This window comes from Lineus longissimus, chromosome 17 (assembly GCF_910592395.1).
Source record: "Lineus longissimus chromosome 17, tnLinLong1.2, whole genome shotgun sequence".
NCBI classification, from domain to species: Eukaryota; Metazoa; Nemertea; class Pilidiophora; order Heteronemertea; family Lineidae; genus Lineus; species Lineus longissimus.
The window spans coordinates 4,349,022-4,372,033 of record NC_088324.1 but is presented as its reverse complement, the minus strand read 5'-3'; the positions used below and the strand labels follow the sequence as shown (position 1 = coordinate 4,372,033).

General features: G+C 36.7%; 1 protein-coding gene across 1 annotated transcript; it reads left to right on the top strand.

Moving 5' to 3' along the window:
- Positions 1-11,865: 11,865 nt before the first annotated feature.
- On the top strand, positions 11,866-14,376 carry LOC135500970 (piggyBac transposable element-derived protein 4-like). Its single transcript, XM_064792689.1, has 2 exons — positions 11,866-11,991; positions 12,460-14,376. The coding sequence occupies exons 1-2, from the start codon at positions 11,866-11,868 to the stop codon at positions 14,374-14,376; spliced, it is 2,043 nt and encodes a 680-aa protein (XP_064648759.1).
- Positions 14,377-23,012: the final 8,636 nt, after the last annotated feature.

The window sequence follows — 23,012 nt, the reverse complement described above, 5'->3', positions numbered from 1 at the left end:
CGCTTCGCCTTCAATTTCGCAAAGAAAGTTGACTCCATTCGAAGGTTGCTTTGACCAAATTCCGTTGAACTCATCGTTATGAGGGCATTTGAACACATTCTCGTTGATCTTTTCTATAAACGTGTGAAGTTTCGTACCAAAATACGTTTCCGTAAAGGCTTAAAAAAGAAAATTTGTCACTTACAAAATCATCGCTCCGGTAGAAATAAAAAGGTCACCGCCATTTTCTTGATAGTACTCCAGGTAACCTCGGCGGGAAATTTAAAGCGGAATCATCCGGGGTCAAACAACAGTTTTGCTCACTTCCGCCAACTGGTGATATAAATCGACACTAATCTATTTTATATCAAAACTTCTGTATCATGAAGACCTTTTCAACTTTATTTCAAGCTTTTATCGCCTGGAATAGAGCGTCAAAAAATGTTTTTTTCATTTACGCATTTTGCCCCCTGGGGAGCTGAATTTGAGTCGAATCGCCCAAATTTTTTTCCGTAAGCAACATTTTCTGCGGTGTTTATAAGCAAGACTAGATTTGAAGTGCCTCGGTTGTATGATTACAAAATGCCCAACTTTGTCTACAGATGGCTAGATGGAAGGAAGGACGGACACCAATCGAACAGCTATTTGACTAGCTCCGCTGACTTTGTCAGCTGAGCTAAAAACTCGTTGATCTGGTGTCCGCGAGGTGGAAACTGATAAACAGCAAGTTTGGGGATAATGTGACTCTTGAACGAAAAAACAAGGCCTGGAAAGAAATTACTCTTAAAATTAACAGTATTTCGCCATGCCTTTGAACTAAGGAAGAGTTGAAGAAAAAATGGGACGATCTCAAACTGAATGCGAAGAAGAAGGCATCAAAGAAGATGCGTTCGGTGGCTGTGACAGGGAATCTTCCCCTAGACGACCTGTCGTCGGGTGACAATTGTGCCAGTGGTGGAGGAATGTCATGTAGCCTCGACGACATGGACGAGAGGATTGTTGGACTAATGGGCAATGACCTTGTCCAAGGCATTGATGGAGGGTTCGACTTGGCAGCCAGACAAACCACACCCAAAAGCAGGACAAAGGTATGTACTGTAAAGTCGGCTCAAAAAGAGGGCAAAATAATTGTCGCCAAAGACTCTTTCTGCAATTGGTTCATTCACATTCAAGGCTTCAACATTGATTGGTTGAATCAAACTACTGATGCTTATTGTCAAAAATTGCCTCAGCACTTTGTGTTGCTCACTGAATTACCATCGCATTGGCTTTCTCGTGAGCCGAAACTAGTTGCGGCTGGCGCATGTACCTAATCGTCCCGCTATTTTCATAGGTTGAAAAATGTGTGGCATTGCGTGACTCGTCCATGGCATTGCAAATAATGTGGTTCCAAACGTTATTGGGACCATCTGCTTGCATCTATTGAAGATACCCTCTGTTTTCAGACTGTGAAGTCGCCAACTATGATGTCACCAAGTCACGGCGCATCAGGTAGTGACGCATCAGGTAGTGATTTGGATGACTTTGATATCTCGCAAGGCAGCCCCACTTTTGGCATCACATCGAAGAGGTCGAAGAATAATCCGCATTATGAAGGGTCTCCAATTAGAAGCCCAACACCACCACCGTTTGAGAGGTAAGAATATAGGCCTACAGAGGGTAGAAACATGTATAAATAGGCATAACGGGCACGTTGTTTTAAAAGTTCTCTTCTCCTACTGTAGTAAATGCAGCTTGGTCGTTAGAGGCCACTGAAATATCCCGTCAAGCCGAAACTAGAGTGTTCTGTAGTACCGGTACATGTAGTAGGTCAATGAAGGCGAGTAGTACAATAGTGACAGTTCTAACTCATTGAACTTTTGACTGAAAAATTTAAACCTAGGTTTGACTGAAGTATGGTTTGTAACTCACACCCAGTCAAACTCCTATCAAAACAAAACCCAGTCAAACTCCAGTCAACAAGTTAACAATATTATTCCAGTCAAACTCCTGTCAAAACATTATTCATTTTTATTCAGTCAAACTCCTGTCAAAACATTATTCATTTTTATTCAGTCAAACTCCTGTCAAAACATTATTGATTTTTATTCAGTCAAATCCTAGTCAAAACATTATTCATTTTTATTCAGTCAAATCCTAGTCAAACTCCAGTCAAGAAGTTAACAATATTATTCCAGTCAAACTCGCTCGCTTCGCTCGCTGAACAACAATCCTACAATCCTTCAAAAGTTCACAACCTTACTCGCTCCGCTCGTCGCCATCGCTCCATTAGAGTAAATGGACACAAAAATATAACTTAATGAAAAAAATTTTTTCTTATAAATAAATGAACACGTCGCTCGTAAATTTTCCGTCAAACGAACAACTTGAATCACGTATCACAAGGTCAACAAATTATCTAAAGTGGAAAGAGCTCCCGTTGAACACATGGTACAAAATCAACTCAACCACAAATTTAACAACTAAAGTGGGTGAGTCAATGTTACTCACGCTTGAAGATTCAAAAGGTGTCAATGTCACCGTGTGGTCAACGAGTGTGATCAAGCGAAAAATCACTCACGAGCACAAGTATATAAGGTCCACAGGTATGAAAGAGGGAAACAATGGTAAGAATTACTACGGGTTTGACCTGGTGGAATAATTTTATAAGCTAAAAAGCTTACTCGCTAAGCTCGTAAGCTTATAAATTTACATCCACACTACTTTTGTCTGACTCGCTAAAATAGCCCAAACTGATTATCTCAGATGAAAGTCATGTCATTTCGGATTCTAGGATGTAATGATGAACTCAAACTCACTCGCAGAAATAGTTCCATTGTCAATGACTCTTGAAAGCAAATTATTGATATTATTTAAGCATGTTTTTTTCTTGGTTAAAATATCTAGATGTTTTTTCTCTTTTTTTCTTAACTTAAGGACCACAATTTTTCCAGTCAAACCTAACACAGTACAAATGGCGGAAATTGGAATGCTAACTACATTTCCAATCACTGTCGCTGCACCAATCGATGCTACAGTGACACTGGTAATATACATGCCAATTTCACAACCATGCAAGATTTGACTGGCTTTTTTATATTTTTTATACAATTTTTGTCTTTTTTCAATATTCAACTCTAATCCAGTAATTTTGGCTTGAATTTTTTCAAGTCTAAATTGATCAACCTCGACGTCATCCATTTATTTATATATCTAATTCAATCAATAGGCAGATAATCGTTGACCGTGCAGATGCTCTAATTTCATTGAGAAAACTAACCACATCATTTTGATTTAAAGGAACATCTACTTGCTTTGTCATTGTTCTAGCGTCTCCTTCAATAAATGTTTGTTTAACCCCATTTACAATGATATGAATTTTATAGGCTCTTCTTGCATGTAGTAATTCCCATGCGAATAATTTTACCAGTAGTCATCATGGTATAACCTGTTGTACTAGTTTGACTGCCATCACCAAAGCTAAAATCTGCAATATCACCATGCAGAACCCCTCTTTCATCTGCATATATTGTGATAACAGGTTTGCTTATGAAATTTTGAATTTGAGTGTTTATTGAGTCAAATTCTAAATTAATATTATCAATGTTTGAATTACACTGAATCTGAAGGTCTTGTAAATCTTCAATGATGTCTTGGTTAGTTTGTCTAAGTCCAGTACACATGTTTGTCATTTATTCTAACAACAAATCAATTGTAACAGCTGTTAAAAATTCAATAGGCTCATCATTCTGATCTTTGATTTGAACTTCAATATAAGTATAGTCATGCTGATTGATCTTTACTTTTGCAGGGAGGTATATTCATGGATATCTCCGTAATATTTACCTTTGGGAACAAATGTAGTAATAAGATCACTACGCTTTCCATTCACTAAATTTTTACTCGTATCAACAATATTACAAGAAATTCTGTATTCATGATGAGATAAAAATTGACAAGGTTTATCACCCGTAATTTCAGAGCGTAGAAAGGCATCATTTACAAAAGTTATTCCTAATAATTCACTTAGTTCTTTATGCAGTAATAATGCAAATGGAGGCTTGACTTTAATTTTAATTTTACCTTCATTGGGTAAATAAGTTAACTCAAATTTATCAGAATGTCCTTTTTTACTCAGTGCTTCTTGTACTGCTTTATTGTAGGTATGTGGAGTATAAAATCCATTGGGAATAGTGATTAACTCAGGATTCGTATAGACTCCTCTATCAGCAATCGCAATTCGAATATGGTCATTTTTTAATTCCCTTGAAATATTATAGTAAGTCATAGGAATAATAGCCTTTACAACTTTTACTGTGTTAAATGGTTGTATGCTCACAGGGAGTTCACATCTAAATGTGTTGTGGAACCTAATGTTCATTTATTTTACGAGAAATTTTATTTGCTCTATGTTTAATGGTTCCTATATTGTTTGTCAATACCTGAACAATGACAAGAATAGTGACAGCCACTGCGATAATCAAATGCTCCGCTAAAAATCCCACTACAGAACTTGCAGCTTTGAAAAGTGTTGAAACAATGGTGCCTAAAATTCCAGGTAATGCTGCTAGAGCTTTTTTACCTAAAGAAAGCAGCCAATTTTTAAACTTGATGAGTCCATCTTTAATTTTATTAGGAATTCCAGGTTTACTAGGCTTGTCAGGCTTGTCAGGTTTACTAGGCTTGTCAGGTTTACTAGGCTTGTCAGGTTTACCAGGCTTGTCAGGCTTTGGTACTGTTTTAGACTTAAGTAATCCACCAATGAGACCTCCAATAGAAGAAATGATCATAAAACAGCTGTTACAATTGACCCAATTTTAATCTCTTTTAATTTGAATAAATTTCTAATTCTTTCACCCAAAGATCTTGATGGGTCATTAATTATTTCTGCATATAAATATGCTAATTTATCTGCTGTAAGCCGAATGTTTTTAAGTTCAATATCAATCTCTTTTGCAGCCTCTTTCATTCCTTGTTCATCATTGTGTTCTTTTGCAGCAGCATATTCATTCTTTGCCCTATTTAATCTATATTTGATAGCTTTTACATTGTTCTTTTGATTATTAATTAGAGGGTCTGTATCTTGTGAAAATTCTACTTGTTCTGGTTCATCTAAAATATCATGTGAAATTTTCCCAATATCCTCAGACTCAATTCGAACTACCTTAGATGGAGTAAAGAATTCACCAAATTCTTTACTTCTATCTGTAATTGTATTTAATTCTTTGAGTGTTCCATCAACATTTGTAATTTTATATGTTCCTCCTTTTGGACCTACATAAACCCATTGCTTTCTAACATATAGCATTTTTTCTCTTAGAGCAGCTCGATCACCAGCTATATCCACACCATATTTTTCTTGCATCTGGTCAATAATAAGATCTGCAGCCTTGTATATGTCTACATTTGTTTCTTGTCTTCTACCTTTCACTTCAGCTTGTTTCTGTGATTGAAAAGTAGACATTTCCATACCTTGATCATGTGCTTCCATATTCTCTCTATCAAGCACATGATCATCCCATTCAAGATTATTAATAAAATGATCACCTCCACTTAAATCTTCTTGCAGACTTGCATCAGCATCATTTTGTTGATCAAGTGTTTCATTCATATCCATGTCAGGTGGTGCATCATCATATACAGGATTATCAAATCCTTGATAATCAGCCATTTATTTTATATAAATTTTGATAAAGCAGCAGATCCAATAACGCTTGCAGCAATATAGGCTTGTTCATAATTTTTCTGAGTCTGACTAGGTTTATAATAATGAGTCAAATTAGGCTTAGGATTAAGCTTATCATACTGTCGAATGGAGTCTTTCATGTCTAACATGTCTGATCTTGCTTGATGTTCTTTCTGCCGTTGTTCTGCAAGATAATCTAAATGTTTAATTCTATTCTGACTCCATTCTGCTGACTGTTTATTTAATTTTTCAATCGCTAAGTCATGTCTTTTACGCTCTTCTGCAGCATTCTGTGCATCTAGTGCATGGAATATAGCATTCCCTCCAATAAAAGCAGTAGCATTTGCGACTGCTCCTGCAAGCATCATTCCAATAGCAGCCATTTATTTTAAAAATTTTTTTAATTAGTAATATCCTTTGGTAGATTCATATTTTTCTTAAGATACCCTTTTGTAATAATAGCAAGTGTCACTGCACCAGCAGCCATTCCATAACCAACAACAAGTGCTGCTAAAACTGCAGAGTGGTAAATTGTATTTCCAATATTTTTCGTATCGATCACTGTGCCCATTTATTTATATAAAAAAATATTTAAATTTCAAGCTTTGTCTTAGCGGAGTGAGAGTCTACAATAGGCTCATTGCAGCCTGATGAGTTTCTACTACTCGCTGCGCTCGCCGCTGCGCTGTAATACCACACAAATGCAGCTAAACCAATACCACCTACCACAATTAAAGGATAGTAGTTCGTAGTGACGTCTTGTTGAACAGGCTTCTTCTTTCCTTTATTCAACTGGCCTAATTTCTTACCCCATTCAACTCTTTTAGGGTTCTTTGACTTTTCTGTTGTTGTAATCTCTTTAGTGTCTCCTTGTTCATCTGTCATTTATTTATATGAAAAAATATTAGCGACTATTAGCGACTATTAAAGTGACTATTAAAGTGACTATTAGCAACTATTAAAATGACTATTAAAGTGACTATTAGCGACTATTAAAATGACTATTAAAGTGACTATTAGCGACTATTAAAGTGACTATTAGCGACTATTAAAGTGACTATTAGCGACTATTAAAGTGACTATTAAAGTGACTTTCACTTCAATATCATGCTCACTTATATTTAATTATTCTTCTACTATGAATAAAATGAGACCAGGTATTAATTTTGACACATTTGATGAAATTTATGATAATGTTGTTGAAGCACTGGCAGAAAATCCAATAGAACTTTTATTGTATCAATATGAAATTTCACGCGCTACACATCTTAAAGAGCAGCTCGAAATAGCAAATAAATATGTGTCCTTGTATTGCAAACATTGGATTTGCCAAGATTGTTATTCAACTGATCATGCTATACTAGATCATGAAGTAGTTTGCTATGATTGTGGAACGGTAGACAATGCTTATGATCCGCTCAATCATACAGTGGATTTATGGTCAAATAAAATTCAAAAAAGTCCTATTCATGGGTTAAACTTATGGAATGGAAAGAACACACGTGATTGTGCCATCTAAATTTTCAAAATTTAGAGCCCAATATAAAGACGAGCTATTGTTCAAAACAATTGACTATAATATGATTGAAAAAGATTTTAAGACGCTCGAAGCATTGTTTGATGAGAAGAAAGAAGAAATAAACAGGAAGAACTTCTTCACTAATAAATTTATACTGCAAAAATTACTTGAACACTACTTCTTGATTGAACAACCAAAAAAATTAACTCCATCATTAAAAAAGGTGTATGCTGAATTTAAACAGTTAAACTGGCCTTAATTTTATAGAGTGTGCTAGACCTTATAAAATTATTGATCATCTTCAACACTCGCTGGTGCTTCCATTGCAGTTTCTGCGGTATTTGCTACAATTGTACCTGCAGCTAAAAGCGTATGGTTCATATATTGACCCAGTTGTTTTTTTATTTCATTGTTGATAATAACATTGTCATTTAATTTGGCATGTAATTTTTTTTGATCTAAATTTGGGAACATCACTTTCACAGCTTGTGTATATCCAAATAGCAAATTAGATACTAAATCGTCAGCAATCTGTGTATTATATTTGACTTGAAATTCACCATGTAGTTTTTCAATATTTTTTTTAGATGCTTTTTTAATTGTTACTTCACTCGCTTTTATTCCTAATTTACTCAGTAATCCTGATTGATAGTGTGAGAGTAATTCACTTCGCATTTCATACTCGCTTCGCTCGTGGGCGTCAACAGATTCAACATCTTCAACAAAGGTGTTCATTTATTTATGATAAAATTTTACTCTCGCTGCGCTATACTTACGAGTGCAGCGAGTACTCAAAAGGAATCTTTCTGCGCAGTAAAAGACGCTTACCTGCATCAATCTGCGCAAGGACTGTATCCTTTTCGCTATTAGGAATACAGCGGTTTTCTTTAAACACTTGATCCAGAGAACATTGGTCATTTAAAGTATGGATGACCATATGTTTACAATTTTCACGAAAGTCTTTTACGACTGCATTATATTTTTGAGTAAAAAGCCAGACAGAAATTCCAAAGTGTCGTCCTGAGAAAGCTAGTTCAGTCAATTTAGTGCATTTATTCTTTGCTTCCCACAAATTAGCACAATCATCAATGATAAATAATGATTGATAATCTTGACTTTTTAAAACATTAACAGCACCTTCTAAGCATGCATTTAAATCACTTAACACTAACTTAGATGGGTAAATGTGAATATTTTTATCTTGTTTAATCCATGTTCTATCTTGATAAGTTTTATTCATGTCAATCATTGGACAAAAAATCACGATGTCATCAAATTTTTTTTGAAATTCATGTTCTAGTAAATCAAGTATAAAATATGACTTGCCACAATCAGTCATTCCTACAACTAGCATGTTGAAAGGTACATCACAATAAAATTCTCCCATTTATTTTAACAACAAGCGCTAGCATTGAACATTTTGAAGAAGGAACTGACTTCAAAGAAATTACCTTTGAAGAAGCACAAACTCATTCCTCAAATTTGGGGAACGAGGAAAGAAAGTCAGCACAAGCAAAATATTTTTATGTCAACACTCGCTGCGCTGGTAAGTGCGTTGAACAAGTAAGTGCGGTTAATGTACAATGCCCTTCACTTTCATATTCTCAAGTCCTACTAGTCCATCTGCTACAATATATACAAGCATATCATATTCTGTGTCAGAACTTCTGGTGAGTTCAAGTTGTAAACCATGTTTGATATTATTCATGGCTGTTCCTGATCCATGCACTGTGTTATCTTCTGTACTTCTCAGATCAATCCACAGGGCATATTTTTGTTTGTCGTAGAATTTTTCGACATCCATCATGCATTCTTCCGTTTGCTTAAGATCTTCCGTCATATAATGTCGTTTGACTTCATCAAACTGATTATAGGCTTTCAACCCTGACTTGAATATACAGTGAGATATTCCTTCTGAAGTAATGGTCACATTAGTGATGTCAGGATTCTGAAAACTTGTACTTTCAGCATCATAGTCACTAAAATTTTTTTGGAAAAATAATAGGATGCCTTTTGTAGAGGCACGATTGACATCTACATTGATATTCACCCGTTTATTCCTTCCAATTGACACGGTCTTCAAAAGATGGACGTCTTCAAACATCCATCTCATCTCAGAGTTATACACAGATTCAATGGTTTCAGCCAGGACATCTGAGGTGACTGTTTCATATTCAAGCTGAATATCCGTCACAGCATAGGTTTTATTCGTAGCTGTTCCTGCGACAACATACTTTGCATCATTAAATTTGATCTCATACTCAATGGACTCCAAAAGCGCAGAGGGGTAAAAGGGGGCATGAGTATCAAATATTTCTGACTCAATAGGAATGCAGTAACGATCCTCAAAGGCAGTTTTAATGCCATCTTTTCTCTGATCTTTCACAACCCCTTGTTGTACTCGATTTTTTCGCTGTTTTTCAGTGAGCCAAAAATCCTTGAAGGTGTTGTAGATGAAGACTTTATCCACCTCACTCATGATTTTACCACCCAATTTTGTGGTGATTCTTTCTACAATATTTCGACCTACATTAGCCACAAATGTAGCAGCTGCAGCATTTGCCGCATTGCTTACTTTTGATGTGGTGGAAAGTTTAAACGTGAGTTTCATGCTTTCAGGGACAACCACTTGTCCTTTTTCAAGCTTTGGAATTTTCACATAAAGTTTTTCCCCTGGATTGACTGAATTAGGGTTATGCGTAATGACCTCAACATTTCTTTTGGCTTTTAAGCCTCTTGATTCTTTAGTTGATCGATAAGGATCTAAGTATTTACCGTAGGACATCTCCATTTATTTATATAAAAAAATAATTAAAATAAATGAGTAATTTATTTACAAACTTTGGTTCAAATGATTGTCAAGATGTGAAAGATATGGGTGAATTAAATGGTCAAATTCAAGACATTCAAGACAAGGTTAATGAAGACATTCTCAAGATGAAAGATAGATTTAATTTGTGGGATTATGAGATTGACCATGTACTAGTTAATATTCAAGAACAAATGAAATTAGCAAGCAGAACTAACAAAGTGAGATATAAATTATTATTAGCACTTATTCTGAGCTTATTTAAAGTACATAATTTCCCTATTCCAAAAACAATGATTGATGAGCTTAAACATGATAGAACTAATGATGTTGATATAGCAACACTGCAATATATGAAAGAGGTTGAAAATAAAATAAATGATATTATTACACAAATAGAAGATGCTGAATAATAACCTTATAGGTTGTATTAAACAATCTATAAAGTTACTTCTTTCTCAATCGTGAGTCCATTATATTTTCAGGATCTAATCCTTCTTTATGTTTAATTGTTGACTCAATTTTAGCTTCTTTTTCAACACGATCAACCTCAGAAGAATCAGACTCAAAATCTTTAGCGCTAGCAGCGAGTGTAGCGAGTGTAATTTTTTGTAAGTCATCAAGTCTGACTCTTTCATCATTATTTAAGAGAGCATGCACACCCTCTATATTTTTGATAGTATATGTTCTATTGGACCATATTTGTTTGTACCCTTTGGTAAAAATAGGTCTTTTTAATCTTTTCCTAACACATTCACCCACTTTAAAATTGTGTTCAACTGGCTTAGACTTTTCTAAATTGTGTTCAACTAATTCAGACTCTATTTTATCAACACTCACTTCATTAGGAGCATAGTTTAAAATTCCTCTATGTGGTCTATCATTGTAAGCTGAAATGTACTCTTGCAAATGATCAATCCATTTAACTGAATTTTTCTCTGTAAAATCCTTGAATATCATCTCTTTAATGGTTCTAGATAGTCTGTCAATAAGTCCTAGTGCATAATGATCACCAATATCAACTGTATCGTGCTTGATGTTTAACTCTTTGAATAGGTCTTGTACTGGTCTGTTTAAAAATTCATTGCCTGAATCTGTAATAATTAATTTTATTGCCTCTGAATCTTTGTACATGTGTTCAAACCCATTTTTCACTCCAAATTTTGTCTTATTTTTTAAAGCTTCAGCATAGGCTTTTCTAGTAAATGTATCAATAGCAAGAAGTATCCATTTGTAACCTTTATTTTGTCTTGAGTAATTTGACATGTCTAAAAGATCCATGAACCATAGTGCATTTTCTTGATAAGCTATAATGTGACCCTGAATTTTTTGTGGCTGTTTTTTATGTAGTTGATAACTTTTTTGTCGTTTTACAAATACATCAATGCCATCAAATTTTATGCTAGGATCTTTCTTCTTCATGATCTTATAAAATTTTAAAGCAGATGGATAATAGTACTTCGCATATTCTTCTTGCATCACTGATGTCATATTTATTTTAGAGAATATTTTGAACTAAAAGACCTACAGTAATTAATCCCATTGTAAAAGGTAGATGACTGGTCTCGCTGACGCTCGCGGTTGTGCTCGTTGTAGATGATTCTATAGATTTTTTACTCTCGCTGCGCTTCGTCACTGCGCTTGTAGGTACAGATCGCTTTTTCCTTGGATTAACCCTTTAGCTACTGATCCGCCCGTAGCCGCCCGGCCGGCTCCTCACTGATCCGCCCGTAGCCGCCCCTGTTTAAAACGCCCGCCACACGCTTACGTAGCTGTATAATGATCATCACGCACAATAGGGACAAGGTTTAGACTTCAAATAACGAGATAAACCTGGTTCGTAGGGTGATTGTAATACATTTTTATCGAGTAATATACGTTTGAAGCGGCAACATGGCGAAACGACCGAAGCGGATGTTGGATCTTGACGAGGCACTTTTGATGCTTGATGAGTCGGAGGATTCGGAAGGGATCGTAGAATTAGATGAATCCGATATCGAAATACATGGTGGAGTGAATGTGAGTGTGTGAAATTGTGATTTTGAAGGAATTTCTGGCATGTTTATCGATTGTTTATTTTCGTCATCGCATGTGTGTGTAACAAGTATGTTGTGATGCATGTGCCCGGACATTTTTCGATTTCGAAGTGATTTCTGATGAAAACAAGCTGCTGAATCTTACGTGAAAGGGATAAAACAACATTTCAATGATGTGTGAGTACATTTTACTCTCTATTTACACCCCTAATCATAGTTTGTAGCCACGTGAATCTGACAGCATGCACAAATAATTAGGTCGCCATGAACCCGGAAGTTGCGTTGCATAGCAACAGGTTTTAGCATGCATGATACATATATAATAGATACATCAGCTAGGCTAGGCTTTTGAAAGTAGGCCTAATGTAATTGTGATCCATGTGATGAATTTGAATTTGAACTTCTGTCTGCAAATATTCAATTTGATTGTTTGATTTGTTTTCACTTTCAGGATGTGTCGGCACTGGCTTCTGACAATGAGGGACTGGCAGAGTCAGATGATGGGGATGATGACAACAGGGATGATGGCAATGATTCTGATTACAGAACGCCTGACATGCAAGACTCATCTTCAGAATCAGCTGGGCTGCCATCCGAAAGTTCTTCATCTGATGAAGATGGTGCAGTGCCACGACAAGGTCAAAATCAAGCCCGGGGGAGAGGCGGAAGAGGTCGTGGACGTGGGCGTGGACAGGGTCAACGAGCAGCTCGAGGCGGACGTGGCCGTGGCCAGGCTGGTGCAAGAGGTAGAGGAAGAGGAAGAGGTCGTGGACAGGCACAGGGTGGTGGCAATGTGAACCCCCCTCAAAATTGGACAGATCAGATTGCAGAACCAAATTTGCAACCATATACACTTGGTGGTGGTCCGAACTGTGGTCTTGGATTTGATGCAGATGCCCTCCAATTTCTATTGTCTATTCTTGGGGACAACTTTCTTGATCTCCTTGTTGAAAACACAAACTTATATGCAGCCAAGCTCAGTCCCCCTGATGTGCCTGACCCAACCAACCCGTATAAGACATCCAATAAGAATTGGACGCCCACAACAGGTCGTGAAATGCAAGCATTCATTGGAATAAACATTCTCATGGGCATCAAGGATTACCCAGAATATGCTGATTACTGGAGCACTGACTCAGCTTTGGGGGATCCTTACATAAGTCGTGTTTTCTCCAAGAACCAGTATGAACGATTGTGCAAGTACTTGCATTGTAGTAATCCCAACATTGTTGACAGGAATGACAAACTTGATAAAGTGAGGCCTCTCTTGGCCGTGTTGAATGAAAACTTTCCTAGACTTTTCACACCAGGTGAAAACCTTTCGGTTGATGAGGCCATGGTCAAGTTTGATGGTCGACTTGCCTGGAAACAGTACATGCCAAAAAAGCCTGTAAAGTGGGGGATCAAGATATGGTGCCTCTGCGACTCAAATGCTGGCTACATCTTGGCATTTGAGGTCTACACTGGTGCAGCGGCAGCAGGTGATGATAACCCAAATAGGGCCCATGGTCTTGGACATAATGTTGTCATGACTTTGATGCGTGACTACTTGATGAAAAACCAAAGGGTTCATGCCGACAACTTCTTCAGCTCAGTAACTCTTGCCTTGGATCTGAAGCAAAATGAAACCTACTACTGTGGTACTATCCGGTCAAACAGACAAGACTATCCCTCAGAAATTGCAAGGCCACAGCTAGATTATGCCCATAACATAAGGTGGCAAAATCAAGAGGAAGTTTTGGCCTGCCGTTGGAGGGATAGACGCAGGGATGTTTTCTTTGTTTCTACTTACCATGGTGCTGGTAACACAAGGAAGCCCAGGACAAGGTACAGGGTGAATGAAATTATCGATGTGCCCAACGTTGTAGTAGATTACAACAAGTACATGGGTGGCGTTGACCATGCAGACCAGTTGCGTAGCTACTACAAAGTTGGGCGCACTGGGAAAAAATGGTGGAAGTACCTGTTCTGGGCTATGCTGAATGTGGCTGTCGTCAATGCCTATATTCTCTGGTTACAATCAAATCATCCACTGCCAAGAAAAACTAGGGAATATTCTTTGAAGAAGTTCAAATTAGCACTTGTCCATCAGATGGTTGACGGATTCTCAGGAAGAAAAAATCCAGCTCGGGGGTCAATTGGCGAGAGGGTTGTCATTGAAGTTATCCAAGATAATGCATTGCCTGGTCACACAAAAGTCTGTTTCAGTGGTAGAAAAAGAGTATGTGTACAGTGCTCTAAAGCTAAACGCAAAACTGCTGGCGGCCATGTCCCTGAAACAAAGTTTGGATGCAGGGTGTGTGAAGTGAACCTATGCAGAAATGCAGGATGCTTCCAGGAATATCATGCATTCCTAAATGTTCACTGAAGGAGAGGGTAAAATTCTGCAATAGCTCACGCATAGGGCTATTTTCTCTCCTGAATTACTCTCCTAAGTTGTGAAATCCTCTATGGGCTCATTTTCACATTCACTTGATTTTCACTGTAAATGTATTGTCTTGGTCCACAGGGGGTTAATTTAGTCATAAAAGGGTTAATTCCAGTTATTTCTTTGATATGGATGATAGAATCAACCATTTATGTCATCAATGATTCAGTAATTTACTCCAACAAATGTTTCTACTTTCAGTGAATCCGCATCGAATTTCCGTATTTTTGTTGTAGCACTTAGGGGGTTAATTCTCCTGTCCACTACTGTTGTGCAATAAAAAGTATGTCTTTTTGTCCTCAGGTGAACATCAACCAAATTTCAATGTAAAATAATCAAATCTATAAGATATCCAGAAAAATCCAAAATGGCATGTTAGGGGTTAATGGACTCGCTTACAAGGGGTTAAAATGAATAAATGATCATGTAATAATGTAGGTATGTTTATTAGCTACAAAATAAACAATACATGTACATGAAAGTCAACTTTTTGTATCTCTTTTTTCAAAAGTTCTTTACCTAGTCAAAATCATGATTTGGCTTTAAAACTTCAGTGAGCAGCAGGTATAAAATTGTAGGATCCGTAGTAGCTAAAGGGTTAATTTGATGAATCATCCCAAAATGAGTTGATTCAGTTGCTATCAAAAGTGAATTATTATATCCCTCAATTTGCTCCATGTTCAAACGCATATTGCTTGGCATAAGCTGCAAACCTAAACCAACAGCAAAGTCTAATCGTGTACCTACTTTTTCTAAGGCGTTCGCATACGATTGTTTAGATCGAATTAAAATACTAGCCGTCTGAAATGTTTTGATGGAATCGACTAACGTTTGACCTTGAATCGCATCTTCCACTAAAATTCCAAACTGTTTTTGTGCATCTAAGGAGTCTAAAATATCTTGTCTGATCATGGTTTGTGCACCCAGGATGCAATACACATACGTTCTAATCGATTCATTGATTCTACTCATGCCTGCTTTGGTCAATCCTAAGCGATGAAAGCGATGAAATTAGTCCAATCATCTGAATAAATGAAAGATAATGTATCAATATAAAGTCTATGATGGTCTGAATACACATATCCTTTTTTGTCAGCATTAAACGGGAACTTACTAGGGTCACTTAAATAATTGTTACCATTATCCATCGTGATATCTAATGCTTGCATTTTCCCGTGATGAAAATAATTGAAGTCAACCGAACCAAATTCAAGCTTCAAATTTTCATACGCTTGCTTATGATAGGGATTCTTTTTTGAATTAAAGTCAGGGTTTCCTGGTAAAGGGATTTTAAGTTGATGCAAAATTTTTCGAAGGGTAAAGTACACATGAAATCTAAAGATACTTTGTACTAAAGGATCCTGATGATTAATATGATTATGCCATGATACACCACAGCCAGACGTCGCACAAAATAATGCAAATTTAAATTGGTTTCCCCAGTTATTCATGGTTGCATTTTTTAAATAGTCTTGTACTTGTGAATATTGTGAAAATATTCTTGGAGGGATCTTATCAGGAAAAATATCAATCGTATCGTATTCAAAGCTTTGATGTGGTGCTACTTGAATGTGGAGATGAATGAAGGGGTCATTTGTGATTGAATTATCCTTGTAATTGAGTGGATAATTTGCATCTGAGTTAAATTTAAGATATGGAGAGAATGCCCCCATTTATTTATATAAAAATTTTTTTTATATTTACTTCTCGACGGAACATACGCACTTACGAGCACAGCGAGTAATGTCCTAATGCCAATGTACTTATTCCATCTGGTAAAATTGTTCGCTTATCATCATTTGAATCTAAAGCCACCTTTGAAACTTGCTCTGTGTAAAGTTGATGATTTCTTGACCTAAACACATTCATCCTTTTTTCGATTGGGATTTTACTCAGAAGGACAGACTTGTAGTCTTCAAATGTGACTTCATTTTTCACAACCTGCTTCTTCACACCTTTACACTTTTTGACCTCTTCATCCTTATCAGTGATATAAGAATATAATTTAGCCCTCAAAGCAATGAACTCACTGATCACTTTGCCAGCCTCTCCGTCTTTGAACTTGCCAATTACCTTCTTATTGGTTTCATCATACAATGGATGATCTTTAGGAAAATTAGAGAAGTCATACAAGTGTGCATCGTGTTTCATATCATCATAGTGATCTTCTGTTTCGATATGATAGACTAATGAGTCAGTATCTGTGTAAAGTAGTTGTGCTTTTCCAGGATACTTCTTTAGCATGTAATTATAGTGGAAGTCATTCATGTGTATTTTAGAGAGGTCTAAAATCGCTTGCCCCATAAATATAGGTTTGTTCAAATAGACATTTGCTTTTTGCCTCTCAACCATGGCTAGATCTTCACCGAAACTTTTGTGTGATTTGTAGTTGTTCGAATTGACCAATTTTCGAAGCTGTTTGACAATTGTAGCTAAAGTAAAGTCTTTTCTGTCTCTCACGGACTCCATTGTCTTTCCGAAGCATGAATTGTTCATCAATTTGAAGAAGTCTTTTTCGAAGACATTTTTAGCATTTGCACGTTGACTTGTGTTTAAGTCAATGTATTCTTTCAAAAAGTATGACTCTGTGTAGGAAATTCCTCTATGAATCTTAGTCAATTTGAGCCCTTGACTCAAGTAGAATTTCAAGGCCTTGTGATGCACAATATAGTGTTCTTTATCCTGAAAGTTAGGAATGAGCTTACCATTCAATCGTTCAGGTGCAAGAGGATAGTCTTTGTGCAAGTTGTGCAAATGCATAGGATATTCTAGGTCAACTTCAAGTGTGCATGGAATTTGTTGCCAATTTTTTAACTGAAATAGAGACATCCAACTAAAATTAGAATGTGGTAATTTTTGACTCATCGCTAAGCCGTACAAATTATTCGCATCTAAATTGATGATGACAGATTTACCTTCTTCAGCTTTTGCGTATCTGTGACTTGCTTGACATATTCCACCTCGAATACCACATTCGAAGAAGTTATACTTGTCTACATCTGTGAGGAGGTTAATCTCAACGTCAGTCTTTTTTAACATGGCTTGCCAAGACAATGCTGGGCCTGAATAAGTCCACACTGGATCTATTTTGTAAATGTTCATGCACACAGATCTGAAATTTTCAAGGATATCTGCTAGTAGAAGTACATCTGTTTTCAAATACACTTCATGGTAATCTCTGAATGTTTGACAGTTGAACTTATCCCACACATGTTGTGCATGTTTGTATGAGTCAAAATGATATTGCAAATATTTCAATTCTTCATCTGTATTACAATTAAATATTTGCAAAATTTGGTCATTGGTATTATTGAACTCATTTTTACATGACTCAATATAATCCAACATAGTTTTACAATTAAACATTCCTACCACATTTTCAACTTGATTAAATTGTTCTTGTGTTATTCCAGTATTATTGAATGTGGAATAAAATGCATCAATGGGTGGTAATTGTTGACTTTGAAATTTTTCAAATGAATCAACCCATTCATAAGGATATACTCCTTTTCTAGTGAAGAGGTCAAATTGTTCTCCTTTGTAATATTTTGACAGATATTTTTTCTCTGTGTTAGGTAAATTCTTATCTTAGCTAGATTTGCTAGTGATGACTGCATGAGTCTATATGAGTCAAGGAATCTGATTGACAATCTCTTTCCATCTTCAACATGTAACACCTTACTGAATGAAATATAGTTTTCACTATTGCTCGCGATCACTTTTAGCTGTCCTTTAAGATGTTTCACAAACAAATGAGCATCATAACCTGACAGATTGTGAAAATAGACTGGTATGAAGTTTGGAGCTTGAAATTGAAGGTTACATTTATTACAAGCTGCTCCTCTGTATTTGCCTCAACAATACGTGAACTCAAAAAACGAAAAATCAGCGCGATCCGACCTGTATTAAGAGAATGAGGTCATTTCGCGTTTAGATTTCTTTCCCTTTTTTACCTCGGTCCACAGAGCAAATATTGTTTTCAAATGTGGCTGAATATTTTTTAATATTTTTTCATTTTTTACTTTTAATGGAATTAATATAGTTTTAACCGCCAGTTGGCGCTGCAGGCACATTGACTGAATTTTGGCGATTTCAAATTTGGCGGTGGCTAAACTTTTTTGCAAGCAGTGCCGCTGATTGGCCGATCGATAGAAGAGATGCCACCATTTAAAAATGGCGGTAGTCGCTGCTTCAATGAAGATGAGTGAACTTTCTCATGTTCAATCGGTTGATACTCTTTTAATCAACATTACCATGTACCTGAAATTTGTTTAGGTACTGAAAAGAGTCTATATAATTCAGATTTATCAATAGTTTTTTATAATATTGCGGAAATTTTGTGCACAAATTAGCGAAAGTTGGTGCTCGTCTCATGTCATTTTAGAGCGAGAAATTTGTTTCCGTCGATCTCTACCACTGAAAAATCGCTTGCATAGCTTCGAATTTTTGTGAAAATAAGTATCTGAACTTGGTTTCAAATAGTCTAGAGAGTTACCTTTGTGGTGATACATATGGTATGTGATAAATATTTGTGGAATTTGTGAAATTCGGTTTTCAAACGTGCCGATGATGCAAGCGATCTCGCGTGAATTTTGCAAGTCCTGATATGTCGACAGGGTGTCAAAAATCACTCGCCTAAATTCAATTCAAAGATCGAAAATGATATCTGAACTTAGTTTCAAATAGCCAACGCAATTATCATTTCGGTGATATATAATGCATGCATGTAATAATTGATTAATCTGCCTAAAACGCGCAATTAAAACGGCGAAAGATCGTGATTACTGATAAACACTCTGGTGGCGGTCGCACTAAATAACGACCGGTAGGGCCCGGCGCGTGGCGGAGCAAAAAAGGTAGCGCCCGGAGGTTGAAACGGGATTTTTATGCACTTTTAACTGTATATATATGTTGTTTAGATGTATTTCTAACAGTTCTGTAACTTTTATGACCAAGCTTGCACCCAAAGTTGGTAAAATTGATGCTTGTTTATGGACTGCGCTAGCGACCGGAGAATTCGCCGTCGGCCATTTTGGGACGGTCCCTGAGTTGTTGCGGTTGGCAATTTTGCAACAAATCTCGCCATTTACGTTTGTTTACAATTATTTTGAAAGTCACATTGTCATTATGACATCGTAGTATGAATTCCACTGCAGTTTCGTTACGCAGCAATGCTCATGTTTTTGGTTGGCAATCCTGTACTGTCTGTACACTGCGCTGTGCATGCATGGCTGTACTGTAGGCTGTAAAAAAGACAAAAACGATAGCCTAGCCCTATAGGACAGGCTTAGAGTATAACTCAACAGGCCCTCATGATTCATTTGATGGACACCTTATTTGATAGTACCTCATCATTAAGTCCACTAGATCCTGTTCTGTCACATGTCGTAGACGATAGACAATTTTCAAAATGTAGTACACCACTCGCTCATCTTTAAGCCCAACTTGGCTCACATCAGTCATCATGTGGGCACGGTTAGCTGTTGAGTGTTATGGTTCAGTCTGTGAGACTAATTTAAAGAGGTTACACTTTTATTTTGAATTGGAAAACAACCCCCAGGACTGACTTTTCACTGAGTGATAAGTGTGCCCTTCGAAGGTTAAGTCTCTTTCTGGATTTGCTTCCATAGATGCTTTGTTCAGGATATCATCTGACCGATGCCTGATCAAGCACAGACTGTATCCGGTGGTGTACATTTCCCCGTCTATGTCACCCTTTTTTATTCAGTCAGTGTTAATTTCTCTTCTCTTTTTTTACAGATTAACTGTTGTTGGTTATTGCAAGAGGAGTCGTTGGCACATTTCAAGTCCAGGAAAGCACTTGCTGTTCCCACATTCAGAGTAAGGTGTGCTTACTCGTTTTACTGCTTTCCATTCCTGGAGAGCGTTATCAAATATCTGCCGCAAGGCAACAAATATCTGCCGCAAGGCGCTTCAAATATCTGCCGAAAGGCATCAAATATCTGCCGCACCAATAAAGTTCATTTTGTTAACCAACTCTTTATCTTCTTTTCTTCACATACAAAAAAGACCGTCCCAAACATTTGGCTGCATTCACTTCATCAATGTCCAGACAACAGTCGGTTCATTTGACCATTGTAAAGCACCAGGCCCCACCTCACAAAATACACTGTAATAATTATGTACCTTGTGTCCATGTGCATGTTATTAGTTCCACCTACGCTGCATGAAGACAAGGACTCCACTCTTTGACGTCACCACACAACTCCTTGACGTCATCACACACCCCACTACTGCAACGGCAATAGAAATGACTTTACGTCATAATACCTGGGTGACGTCAACTCAGTACTTCAGCATGCACTGATATAGCAAGAAGGTCTTTCGCATCAGCACTTCTGCGTGCTAGACGTTATAGCTTCACGTTGCCTCATAATAACGGTACCGACACACACTTGGCCCTTGCCTTCACCTATCCATTTCAGCTGAGCGCCAGGCCCTTGGGCCTCTTGTTGCTGTGAACTCTTTGTCATAGAGATAACATTTTTCAGCTGACTCATGGTTATCCTGTTGTTCTTGTGTTAATACTTCCATAGCTTTAGATTGACTAAAGAACTTGTCATAAATTTTATATACAACTTTTTCAAGTTCTTCACAAAATCTTTCTCCTATATTTTCGCTAGGATCATCAATATCAATGCTATATTCTACTAAGAGATTTTTAGCTTTAATTTGTTCTTTATCAAATACAACATAGAAGCTAAATGAGTTAGGAATGTGCTCTTGAATTTGAACTGTTTTTTCACCTAATTGTTGATCAACTTTCTTCAAGGTAGACTCAAAATCAGCTACTATAATGACAGGATGCTTTTGCTCCATTTTTTTATCTTTAAATTTGAGGAGGTTTGTGTGAGAATTAGGCATGCTAACTTTTACACATTCAAATTGTTTACAGTTATCAAGATGTTCATGGTATCTTTTATCGAGAAGTTCATTCGTTGATGCTGATATAACTTTCATGCATCTAAAGCATACTTTAACTTGTCCATCGTGTTTAGAATTAGCTGCAGATACAAGTCTTGAGAAGCTTTTGATCCAAGCATAATGATAATTGGCATCATCTTTCACGTCTTCCATGTGTTCATTTTCTGGAATATCATCTTCATCTTTGTAGTGATTGATGTACTTGTCTTCTGATAAAATTCTCTCTGAAATTCTAGCTGGGGAAATTGGATAAATGGTAGTTTGTTCACCCTTTTTAATCTCTTCTTGTCTAGATATAAATGTATACACATTGACCGCAATGTCAGGATTGTTCTTCTCAAATTTGTCAATATCTTTGAGGGTAACTGGGTATTCTAGGTCTTTGAACATGTGGTCAAATTCAGGCTTGTTATAATTTGACACTCTCTCTCTGTTCTTTGGGATATTTAACAATGCAGCTTCAACTGAGTATCTGAAACATAGCTGATCAGTATTTTTCACATTAATCACTGCTTTTTTCTTGTGAATCTGTTGAGGCAAAGGAATGTAAGAAGATCCTGAAAGTGGTGTGTAATTGACTGTGTGTAAATCAATCTTTGTTACTTCTATAAATTTCCAGCCAGATCCTTTCTGGACTAAATTTTTCAGTTCTTTAAGCATATTTTCAATGAGTGAGTCATAATCAACTTCTTGACCCACACCAAGGATATGGCTAGATCGTAGCTGAAACTCTTGAACTTCAGTTTTCCTATGCATTGAAATATATAACACAATGTTAATTTTTAAACCTTCATTGTTTTCCTGATTAATTTTTCCTTGTAAAACTGGCTTAATGTTGTCAAGATAAGCTTTTATTCCAATTTTAGGCAGACCTTGCATTCTGAAATGATTGGCATAACCATTGAAAGCAGAGTTGATCTTTTTAAATGTTTTAAATGTATTATGTTGTTCAATCAACTCCTGGATGAATTTTTTACTCATTGAACTTTTGACATCAATGTCAAGCTCTTTCGCTTGTTTGAAAAGATCAGATTTTAGTAATCTTTTGACTGGTTCCTTAGTCAAAAGTTCTTTCAATTTTTTGATGTTGAGATTATGATAATTTTTATGACCAAGTGCTTTAAGTGTGAGTCCACGGTACAACCAGGCAATATCTGCAAAAAGTGATAAAGTGGGGGGTCAACAGTTCTGGCTCAAATTCCTACCATGGACTGGTCTTGGGGTAGGATGAAGGCAGGCAAAGCCATCCGGCGAAAAATCACACTGGTCAGGAATGGGGGTATTAACTCATCCTATTTTTTTCTATGCATTAACCATTAGAAAAAATGCACAGTTTTGATGAAAATGACAAAAAGTTTTTATTTAAAAAAAAACTTTCTGGACAAAGAAGTCCACTTTGCTAGGTATCATTGGAAAGGGGACATCATGGACAATTTTTGGACACTTTTGTTTTATCATAGATTTCACCCTCTTTTGCGGAAGAGCACATGTTTTGGGTACGTTATCATAAAAAAGTTAAAAGATAGCCTACTTCCACGGGGTATACCTCACCCTTTGCAGGGTGTTGGGCAACGCCACTTCTGCAGGAGATCAATGGGACCCTATTTTCAGTTACAGAAATAAAATCGTTG